This window comes from Watersipora subatra, chromosome 9 (assembly GCF_963576615.1).
Source record: "Watersipora subatra chromosome 9, tzWatSuba1.1, whole genome shotgun sequence".
NCBI lineage: Eukaryota > Metazoa > Bryozoa > Gymnolaemata > Cheilostomatida > Watersiporidae > Watersipora > Watersipora subatra.
Window position 1 is genome coordinate 37278350 of NC_088716.1, and position 11598 is coordinate 37289947.

General features: G+C 35.0%; 1 protein-coding gene across 1 annotated transcript in view; it reads right to left on the reverse strand.

Annotated features, from left to right (window-relative positions):
• LOC137405414 (adenylate kinase 9-like) overlaps nucleotides 1-11014 on the reverse strand; it is a 41734-nt gene extending 30720 nt beyond the window's left edge. Inside the window, exons 1-12 of the mRNA XM_068091664.1 lie at nucleotides 10881-11014; nucleotides 10124-10244; nucleotides 9561-9697; nucleotides 8923-9048; nucleotides 7844-8017; nucleotides 7289-7495; nucleotides 6072-6209; nucleotides 5591-5694; nucleotides 4882-5049; nucleotides 3480-3655; nucleotides 2070-2180; nucleotides 1443-1595 (exon numbers count right to left, since the gene is read on the reverse strand). Of these exons, the coding sequence (XP_067947765.1) occupies nucleotides 1443-1595; nucleotides 2070-2180; nucleotides 3480-3655; nucleotides 4882-5049; nucleotides 5591-5694; nucleotides 6072-6209; nucleotides 7289-7495; nucleotides 7844-8017; nucleotides 8923-9048; nucleotides 9561-9697; nucleotides 10124-10244; nucleotides 10881-10982 (1717 nt within the window). The 5' untranslated portion in view covers nucleotides 10983-11014. The remainder of the gene's footprint in view (nucleotides 1-1442; nucleotides 1596-2069; nucleotides 2181-3479; nucleotides 3656-4881; nucleotides 5050-5590; nucleotides 5695-6071; nucleotides 6210-7288; nucleotides 7496-7843; nucleotides 8018-8922; nucleotides 9049-9560; nucleotides 9698-10123; nucleotides 10245-10880) is intronic.
• Nucleotides 11015-11598: the final 584 nt, after the last annotated feature.

Below are 11598 nucleotides of genomic sequence, written 5' to 3' on the forward strand. Positions count from 1 at the left end.
AGAAAACGGAAAATAACTGTCAGCATTCTGTCAGTAATTATCTCATGAAACTCTAGGAATGACTACAGAGTGCGAACTCAGAGTAAATGACAAGACGATGCGGACAGACAATAGGAGTAAGATGCAGTCCAGCTCATAGAATACTCAATAAGAGATGCACGAGTGAACATATTAGTCTGCTCCTTGTAGAAGATAGCAGGCTCAAGCAACAAATACACGCATGAAGTAATTTAAGAGTTGTCCAATCAATAAAAAGAAAACAACTTTCTTAAAAAGTAAAAAATAAGCATTAGGGAGATTAAATGAAATGTTGTTTCAAATTAAAGCGCGTTGTTTTAGATCTAGAATCTTCTCATGAAATCAAATATCAATGGGAGAAAATGACAACATTTAAAATGAGAGAGAAGGGAGACCCTGATAGAAAGAGATGTAATATGGCTGATAAGTTTAACATCGAAAGCAAAGTAAAGCAAAGGAAACAGTAGAACCACTGCTCTGAGTTTAACCTGTTTGACCTCTGAGTTTACGAGGGCTGAGCTTTGGCTCATGAAATGTTACAGCTTTCTTCCGCCCTATTAAAGCAATAAGAAGCATTAAAGAGATAAGACAACTGCTTTTCAATGATGCTTGCTTTTTCCCAAGCGCTGCCATTCGAGAGTAAGTGTTGGGGTGAATAATAGTAAATCACATTATACAGTTCATTTACTAGTTGATTCTAATGCACTACTAAACTTCTAGAATGTTCCTTAGAATAACTACTTTCTAGAGGGTTGAACTTCACATGTCAAGCACACCAATGACTGCTTATGAGAATTTCTGAATTCATTTCATGATCTGGTACATATTAACTTAGCTAAAGTTGAGTAGCATGCATTGTCTAAAAATGAGAAAAGATTTATTCAATAGGTATATTATTATATTATATATTATTATATATATTATATATATTATTACATGTATTGTACATGTACATATAGGTATGTATAGTTATAAAAATGATAAGCCAACATTAGCAAAACATTTGAAATAGAATGGAATGCGGCATCAACTCTTAGCATTCAGAAACTACAGAAATGAATTTTACTCGTGTAAAAAAGATACTACCATCACACTTGCACATGCTGATAGGTGTACAAAGTGAAAACTTTTTTCTTTTTAGAGCTTGATTGTACAAAATTAAAACATTATTTTTTTATGAAACAAGAGTTTTTTGGGTAGTCACAAAGCGTAATATGCCAGCTATTGTACAAAGCTGGAGAGCTGATCTATAAGTGTACCGATTCAACTTTTATTGAAAGTTAAAAACTTGTTTTCTCCTAATCTAGCCCTAGACCTAAATTTTCAATTACTAATTTCCGATACAGGTTTAACTCACTAGTTTTAATAATATACAATAAAAATTTATTATTTATGTTGTAGCTTTAATTTTTATTTTAGACTACCTTCTGTAACTTTTTCTCCATCTTCCTCTTCTTTTTCTTCTTTCTCTTCGTCTCCTTTTTCTTCCCCAGTTTCTTTTTCTGTTTCCTCTTCTGTCTTCACCTCTGTCTCCCCATCTTCAGCCGTACCTGTTTCTCCTTCAGTTTTTTCTTCTCCTACCAAATGAAACAACAGCGTATATGATCAAACTAAAGTAGTTTGCTATACGGATAACATGAAAAATAACAAATGCTCAGATACATGTGTCAATATGGGGTTGTCCATCCTTGAAATTCTTTAACAGACTCAGGCTTTCAAGGAGAATAGAAGAAAAAACTCAGTGATCATGTAAGCATTGTATGCACATCAAACACATTTTACCAAATCAAGTTAATCATCTGTATTAGAACCAAGGGCTTATTTCAATTTTGAATCAAAGCATTACCAAATTCTCATGCTCTCAACAAGATTTTCAATTCCTAGCCTTTGGTCCATAAAAAGACGCACATTTATACATCCATCATATTAGGGTGGATGTAAAAAGTAGTATAGAATTCCTCCTTATAGTTCCTCAAGCAAAACTCTGAATGCTCAACAAAAAGATAGCTAGACAATTCATGAATCAGTAAATAAATGAGACATGCGCTGACCAGCAGTTTCAGTTGTTTCCCCTTCGCCTGCTTCAGCTGCTGCCAGAGCAGCCGCTTCCTTCTCAGCAGCCTCCCTAGATAGTCTTTCTGCTTCTTCCATGGCGAGCCTCTCTGTGGGGTAAACAAGATAGATCCATGCATCCATAGACTAATTGCTGTGAGATGAAAAGTGATAGCGAGAATAGTAAGTAAATATACTGCGCAGCAAAAAGAATTAAGACTTGTCTCCTCTTTTATTGTATTTATCAATTTTGACAGCGAGCAGACAACCTTCTTTCTTCTTAAAATGATTCCACTTTGCAAATAAAACTAAGATCATTCAATTTTACCCATAAAGGTTTTCATTTAATGAACAATAAATTTTCTCAGGCAAAACTATTTTGATTCCCGAGGTCGGAAACTCCAATATTTCATAATGGGAATTTCTGTGGAGATGAATAGAGTCAGTCACACAAAACAACCAATCAGCATTCCCTGTAGAATTATGGGCTATAGGAGAAACGTTAGAGCTACACAATTTTATAGAATATTTTAGCACAGTTTATATAAATGCATAAAGGGAACAACGGCTTCAGATTGTAAGCCGCAGAGTATCTTTTATTGTCTAACAATTTGGGACTTACGGAAAAAGGGAAAAATCATAAATCTAAAACTTAATTTGGGGTATATCAAAACATAAAATACAGTGTACACAGTTAAGAACACCCTATCCATCGTTTTTTTTACGTCATCAAGTCGTTTGCACATGCGCTCGTTCACGAAAAAGCCACCATATTTGTAGAAAACAATCGTTTTTTTTATTTATCAGTACTTTTAAGTGTTGTTTTGATACTATAATAAAAAATTGCAAACAAAAACATCGTTTTAAAATTATCATTGCAAAAGTTTTGTCTTTCTAACGATAAAATTGTCTATAAAGATAACCAACAACGATATAATGACGTCATGAAAAAACGAAGGATAGATTACTAGGAACTCATGCTATGTATAGTTACACAGTTAAGAATGCTCCTCAGTTACTAGGAACTCATGCTATGTATGGTTACACAGTTAAGAATGCTCCTAAGTTACTAGGAACTCATGCTATGTATGGTTACACAGTTAAGAACGCTCCTCGGCTACTAGGAACTCATGCTATTTATAGTTACACAATTAAGAACGCTCCTAACTTACTAAGAACTAATGCTATGTATGGTTACACAGTTAAGAACGCTCCTCGGCTACTAGGAACTCATGCTATTTATAGTTACACAATTAAGAACGCTCCTAACTTACTAGGAACTCATGCTGTGAAGATTACCAAGGAAACTGAAATCGCTTACCAAGATGTGAAAACTGAAATCGCTTACCAAGATGTGAAAACTGAAATCGCTTACCAAGATGTGAAAACTGAAATCGCTCAGGTCTTACCGGCTTCGATTCTGGCAGCTTCAGCAGCAGCCTCCTGAGCTTCTTTCATCTTCTTTTTCACCTGCTCAATAGCAGACTCCGTCGTCTCCTGACGGACTGTCTCAATATGCTTTGCTTTTTCTTCAGCTAATTTAGGATCCAACTTTGCTGCTACGTCAACCACTTTTGCTCCATACCTGAAGAGGAACTCAGAATATCAGAGGAATAAATACCAACATAAACGTATATCTTCACCAGTTAGTAAACTAAAACTCAATAACTCACTTCTTCTGCCCTCGGCATTAGCTTGTATTAGACTAAACTGAAGAAATACAAATAAATTTTATAAAAAAGATTTATTTGAACGCCTTTTAAATTCAGACTATACTGAAATAAACATATTCATATGATGTCTTATTGTCCATCATTTTCTTTTATATTGATCGCGCAGTTTGAGATTAAGTAAAACCTTAGAAGATTTCAATAGTATGCCCTTAAGCCTGGTTTCCATATGACAGTGTAAGGCGCGCAACAAGGCTCAGGACATCGTGCGTAGGCCGGCTGTGATGTGGAAACGTCAACGCACGATGGTCGCACGACGTGCGTATGCTGATCGCAAGGATCCAACAGAATGGACCCTTGCGACAGGTGTGCGCGATGATGTATCCCACGATACACCGCTTGACCTTTTCAAAATATCCCACAATTCAAACGGAGGACTGTTTTCCTAAGAAATCGGTCTCTCGTACAAAAAAGTAAAGAAATTACCCACCCTGTCCAATGCAAGTATGGCGCCTACGCGTGCTATGAAAACACTGCATCGAAGCCCAAGAAATGCATTGCGCATGATCACTAGGCCGCGCACGATCATTCCGCTGTCATATGAAAACCAGGCTTCACATAGCAAAATAATTAAACGAATAAACCAGAGCAAGCCTTAGTTCCGCTAGTAGGTGCGCTCATAAGTATTCTATATGGTTTAGTTGCAACTATAAAGAAAAGCCATGACTTTATAACTGAATTGCCAAGTTTTTACTGTAAGTATCTAGTGTATGCCGCTAAACAAAAAACTTTAAGAACACAATCAAAACAACTTAAAAATCTCATATGTTTGCATTGACAGTATAGTGTATAGCACGATCTGCATATGCACATGGTGGTATCAGCAATGCTGAGCAAGCAATTTTAAGTTAACAATACATTGTATTTATTAAAATTCTCAGAAAAGAAATGCACCATGTATGATTTTCATTCAAAACTCGTCATCTAGTAGCATAGCAAGAGAAAGGGCTGGAGTGTTCCAAATAATAGTTGAGAAATACTAACATTTTATAGCAGATTTGGAAAGTTTCTTTATTAAAAGTCAGATAAAAACTCATCATGTACCAAGAATGACTCAGCTGTAAAAGGAGTGGTGAATCACCTTTCAGCTAGTAGTTTGCTCAATGAGGTGGTCCCAGACTTCGGTGGTCCCATCACAGCGAACTTAGCAGGTGGTCTTGGCTGTGGCGGTAGCAAATACGTTCTCGGATTCTTTAAAAACTTAGCGAAGGCTTCAGGGGTGGACATTAAATACAACTTGTCTAAAAATCTACAATTAAAAACAAACCAACTAAAATATCTGAAAAGTATCAACTGAATATATAAATTGAAGAACTAGTCAACTACGAAGGAAGGTTGTTATTTTTAATCTGAGTAACCAAGGTCTTCACATTCCAGCTATTGAGTTAAATTAAGTTAGTTATCCGACAACAGAATTTAACAAAATTGAGATTTTCCGATCGACAAATAGTACTTATTTTATCTCAATATATCAAAATAACAATAAGAAATCAACAAATTCAATTTAACAATAATTATTTATAGCTTTCACATATCTCTCGCATGACAACTTAAAACAATATTATTATCAACACTCCGGCAAGGCGTCTGCTCCACTGTTAATATCCGAGATGTTTTTGTACAAAATTTTGCTGAAATTTCAATCATGCTTTAGAACCACTACCAGATAGATACTGTGACAATTTGAGCGAAATTTAAAATCTTTGAAGTTCATTCGTTCCACTCTTCTTCCCTACAGCACATATTCTCTGCAGCCGTAGACACATTTCTACACCAATAGAAAAACCTACCCACAAGCAAATTCGGACTTCCCAGGGACGAGGAGACCTTCCTGCAGAGCCACAGGGCAGTACCTGAGCCACCTGCTTCGTCTCCACCTGAACCTTGGTGCAACCTGCAGTAGCAATTTCATAACAATGTCACCCTAGCAACAGTAAAAATTGAGTTTGGTAGCAATGCCATACATGTTTCTACCGCTCTAGCATTAAATCTACCCAATATTAAACCTGCACCTTAACAGATGTGTAGGTTTTGCAACAACCAGCTTCAGTATACAGAGAGGTAAAATAGGTGGCGTAACTTATTTTTACCTGCACTATAGTTTAAATTAATCTGATTTATACATTATTTTATAATTTTTACATTTTATTTATAATTTTTATCAAGTTTTGTAGCTTTGTTAACCAAATTAGTTTTTGGAAAAAATTTTGATGTAGCATATTGGAAAGAACTATGCATTTGCATTGTTTTACAAAAACCCATGCCACTCACCATGTTCTTGGGTGCAAGTGACCTCATTAGCTCATCTGTTTCCGCTTCCTCCACAGCTTCCTCTTCCTCACCATCCGTTAGTCTGATAGCGACTGCAGCAGGTCGGATATTGAAGCAGTTCAGTTTAGCCAGAACTTGCTAAAACACAAATTTATTAACAAAATAATTACATCATTGCTGAGAGGTTGAAATACGACCTGATCTAACCAGATCACAGAACCTTTCTTTCAGCAATCAAACTGTTGATAGTTGCTAGTTTTCTAAGTCAATGCTAGCAAGCTGAACCGGGAGTTGTTCTCTCTGGAAGAAAGGCATAAAACTAGAACAAAAACGCAAATATAAAATTAAAAAGATTTTTCATCTTTTAACGATTATCTTTGATATATAAAATTTTAAAATCATAACCCTAGATACTAACAATTACCTGACAGCATTTTGCCTATGACCTTGAAATTGTCTATGACCTTGAAATTGTCTATGACCATGAAATTGTCTATGACCATGAAATTGTCTATGATCTTGAACTTGTCTACAACCTTGAAATTAACAATATACCTTTACGATGAATTTATCAAACGATTTCACTATGTAACAGCTTTCTAAAAATGGGTAAAACATCTATTTATGAAATGTGGATTATTTTTAAAACCCAACATCTGACTGACTCTTCTAATTTCAATTACATCACAAGCAGTTATATCTTCTTAAATAAACATCTAATAATATAACTGAATATTATCAAAAGCAATAGAAGACTTAAGAAAATAGAAAGCTTGCCCAATCTCTTCAATAACCTATATAGTTGTAGCATGACAGTCTATTGGTTTGGTTTTAGTAAAATCAAAGACTCAACACAGGAGCTCGTTATTTGACCTTAACCCTTGCCGATATCTTAATTTCTGAAGAAATACCACAAGACAGGAAAGTTAAGTTCTTATATAGAATAGTGAGACAGATGTGGAGAAACTAATTACTCCAAAGTTATTGTAAAATGTAAACATCAAACAAATTATTTGTGTTAGCACAATCTTTAACCAGTTGTTTGAAATCGTCAGGAACTGTGATGTCTACTAGTAAGGCTTGTTCTAATTATAACTTATAGAAATAAACCCTTTAGACTACTTGGAGGGCAACACGTGTTGACACTAATCGCAATGTGGCTAGCAATCAAAGCTTTACTGGTTTCATGTTTTAAAATAAAACATTTACAGACTCACCTTCTCCAAGACAGCAACAGGTTGGTTACCATCCAGTTCCACGAGGTACTGATGATTATGGTCAGCCATATGGTCCTCGAGGATCCTCAACATAGAACTTCGGTAGTGTTCAATGTTACGCACTACGTATTCTGGCAAGTCTTCTGGTCTAGAAAGTAACCTTGCTATTGTGTCCGCCGGCAGTATCAGCACTGCGTCTCCTCCTTCCTGTTTACAAAAGTATATAATCACGATGACTCATGGCAATCGCTTGCCGTTCATGTTGGTCTTAAATATTGTTGTTGTTTGTTTTATTGAGTTGGAAACAGCATTTTGAGAAACAAATCTCAAAATTTAAATTTTTGGATATGTATAGCATTTTTTTTATAGAAACAAGTAAACATGATGAAGTTGTTAACTTGTTATAGTTATATAATCAAAAAGATGAAAAAACTTGCAAAATAAGCAGAAGAAAAATAACACGCTCAAATAAAATGTCTGCCTCCTTTTCCTTATACTAATGAAGGGTCAGAAAACATCACATGACATTCAAAAATGACGAGTCATAAAACTAACCATTTCTTCCTCCTCTTCAGCCTCCTCTTCTTCCTCCTCTTCATCTTCTTCAGACTCATGTTTGGGTTTAGGTTCGGGCTTGTCAGGGTTATGAACCTCCATCGTATAAATCTCTCCTGTCAGTGGGTCCACTTTTTGACCGATTCTTCTTTTTTCAAGGTCGCTGTCTGGTATCTGTCCAACAAAATGTGCACAAATTATAGATACATCGACGCTATGCTTATGACTTCGTACATAAAGAGCATCAGTTTTTCATTTTTAAACTAGTGAACAATATGGATTGGGTGTTACTTTACTTCTGTAAAACACTGTGCTCTTGTGGTTTAGTATGAATGACCTGCAAGGAACAGGTTGGGTTTCAATCCCCAAAAAAGGCCACTTGTGATGACAGGAATGACATCCAACCTTAAATTGCTTTCTACAACTCATTATGTCTCCAGTTGTCAAAAATTTCCTCGCCACTGGACTCAAATATGTCCAACGAAAATCACAGGGCTATTGTTTATACAACAATGCTTTTAAAAACACACACAACCATTGCTTGCAGTGAGCTAAGTAGACATCATACTCACTTAAACTAATGATATAAACCCCCCCCCCCCAATATAAAACCACTCCATGTGGGTGGTTAGATCATTGCTTAAACCTTCAAGAGATTGCTAACACAAAACATGGTTGAAAATTTTTAATCAAAAACCATTTTGTAACCTACTGACTCATAAAATTTTCAATAGCTTTTAACACGCACTCTAGAATCTTGCTTGGGCCCGATATTGTCACTTTTAAACAAAGGTTTCTGCTTTAGCATCATGGATTTCATAAATACTAAATATCAATACTCCGAGTGATGAATCAAACCGTTCTCACTGTCTTATGTTGTTATTGGCTGTTGACTTGAGGAAGCTCCCCTTTTTTCAGCAATTATTACATCGTGAGAACAAAGGAAGCCAAACTTGACATAAAACTTCATGCATGATATCATCCTCTTTTAAGTAAAACCTACTTGCTTCTAAACCATTACAACTCCAACTCTCAATCCTTAAATCAGCAAAAACCAAGAAAGTAAGGAGTTTTCTCACCTTGATATGAATTATAAAGTCTGGTTTAAGTTTGAAGTTCTTGACATGTTCCAGCTGATCCTTAATGGGCATGTAGTCTTCACAGAGAGAAGGGAGACCATCCAGTACATATCCATGATGTGCCACCTGTATGTAGGGACATATATATCAACGATGTTGCTTAAGATAAGCCAATCAGACAAGTGCAGATCTATTTTGTAAATACGTTAAACATACCGATGTCACAAAATATGTGCAAACAAAACAAAACTGCATGCGTATACGTAAACTCACATGGCCAACTATTCTTTATTGTGCACTAAGATATACGAACGCACAAAAGATCTGATAGCATGTTGACGATAAGGAAATTAGAGGTATAAAAGTAACTGGATGAATACATTGACACATGCCCTTGAATGCATAGCCACGTGCACACATAATCATACCCTTGTATATCCACATACAAGTAACCTTCACACAAAAGGCATATGTAATCGATATCAGATATAATTACTCATATACACAAATACATGCACATGTGAAGACATGCACACTTAAATACTTGAATACATAGTTGAACGGATGCATGAACAGCCGATAACACAGATAGTAATATGAAAAAATCACTATATAATAAGTTAATCTGGTGTGCTTACCTCGGGTGAGTTGATTTTATCCTCTAACATTTTGGTAACCATCTGCTCAGGAACAGCTTCCCCTCTGTACAACATCTCCCTAGCCTTGATTCCCATCTCGGTCTCCATTTCCATATTTTGCAGAATAACTTCTGTGGCTGTTTACAGAGAAGGAAGGCTAGTTTACCATAATACAATTATCATTTTCACCGACTAGCTAATCACAAATGAAACATTGCTAATGACCAGTTCTAAAAAGATGTAATAATATTTTTACTGTTTTGTTTCTATGCAATATTTATAATATTGCAATGATTTTTAAGTATATCTGAAACATGTTAAAAGTTGCGCAGTTAACTTCTAGCTTGACTTTGAATAAATTAGAATGACTAAAAAATGCAAAGAACAAATATTGATAAAAAGTAGACTGCCAAAACATTTTTGAAATTGGTCATCGTGACAAAGCTTTCCCTAATTTCATTTACTGGATGTTGTTAGTTATTCAGCAAATAATAAATATGCAAAGTGTTGCTGCTTTCAAGACATTGTTTAAAAGAATCAGTTAAAAAACTAGTTACACTTACGGTTGACTAGTTCGCAGTGCCAGTTTTGTGAAATTTTACGAGCCAGAGAAGTCTTTCCGGAACCCGGCTTACCCAACACAATGAAACATGTTGGGTTTGATGTGAGGAATTTTAGTTCCGTCTAGAATGCAAAGAGAAGTACAAATATGATGCATAACACAAAGGGCAGAGACAAATAGATGGAAGACTTGATATGAATTATGTTTTAGAATCGTGTCTTATGATGGACTTGGATGAGAATAAGACAAGTTTAGATCATCATCATGGTCTAGGTAGATTTGGCAGTTGGTGTAGCTATAATGAGAAACACATGCAAAAACAGTGTAAAAACTAATGGTGATAAATTGAAAAGTAACTGATCTTATATCTTATTTTGATATCAGATAAAAATAGTATTAGTTGCTTTAAGCAAGAAATGTATATTTACTACAACATTGTACATGTAACAGAAAAGCAAAATTATCATAATGCGATTGAAAAAACTGCTAAAAAATAAGTTCTTGCTTCATAATGCCATTTAATCATGCAATATAATCAAGTCCGACAATTCCCTTATTCTACAATTAGCATTTACTCTGGCAAGAGTGTATGAGAATAGAAGACAATAAGAAAACAAATATCTGAAGTGTAAATTCTTTTAAATTTGAAATGCAAAAGATATTTTGTATAATGATACTAAATAACAGTTGAAAATTTTAATTAAGTGTGTGTAAAAATGTACTGCAATTGAAATGCAGTATGGGTTTTATCTACTCACCAAATCATCATCGTAACAGTCCAGTTTATCACAGCATTTCAGAAGAGCATCTATGTCTACCTGGCGTGGAGCTATGCCCTTGCCAACTTCTGCCTCTGCCATGATTGGCTTTGTTATTGATTCTCAATATCAGACTATCACTATCATATGATTCGGGTGTCTCGAACTTCACCTTCAATGTAGGTAACATTTAATATTACTATATTAGCTAACACAAATGCTGGTGACCCCATATATTAGTTTGTAGTAAGCTACTGAATTAAGTGATTTACAAACTCCTGCAATATTTTTTACTTTACAAAGCTTTATGCAGCAGCTTAATTAACCAGCAAAATTTGCTATCAAAAATCACGAAAGTAATGTCTACTATCTCAGTAGGCATGTACAGCAGCCCCTAAAAGACTAAATGTGTTAGAACTGCAAAACTGTACAAAAAAATAATCTAAATACGTTTAACATTTGACTGCTACAATCTATACTTAAAATAAATACTTCAACATTATTGGTGATATAAGCGAGACCTTCAACTACCGAATTTACACTTGCCCTGCTCCAACGAGAGACAGTTTATAAAAATTACGGGTTGCTGCGCAACTAAGATGAGTGCGCATGCGTTCTTGTTTACATGTGTTTTCGGTTTTTGATAGTTGGTTAAAATAAATGAAAAATAAAAAAATTGTAATTTATTTTTAAAATTACAATATTTTAATGTTTTTTT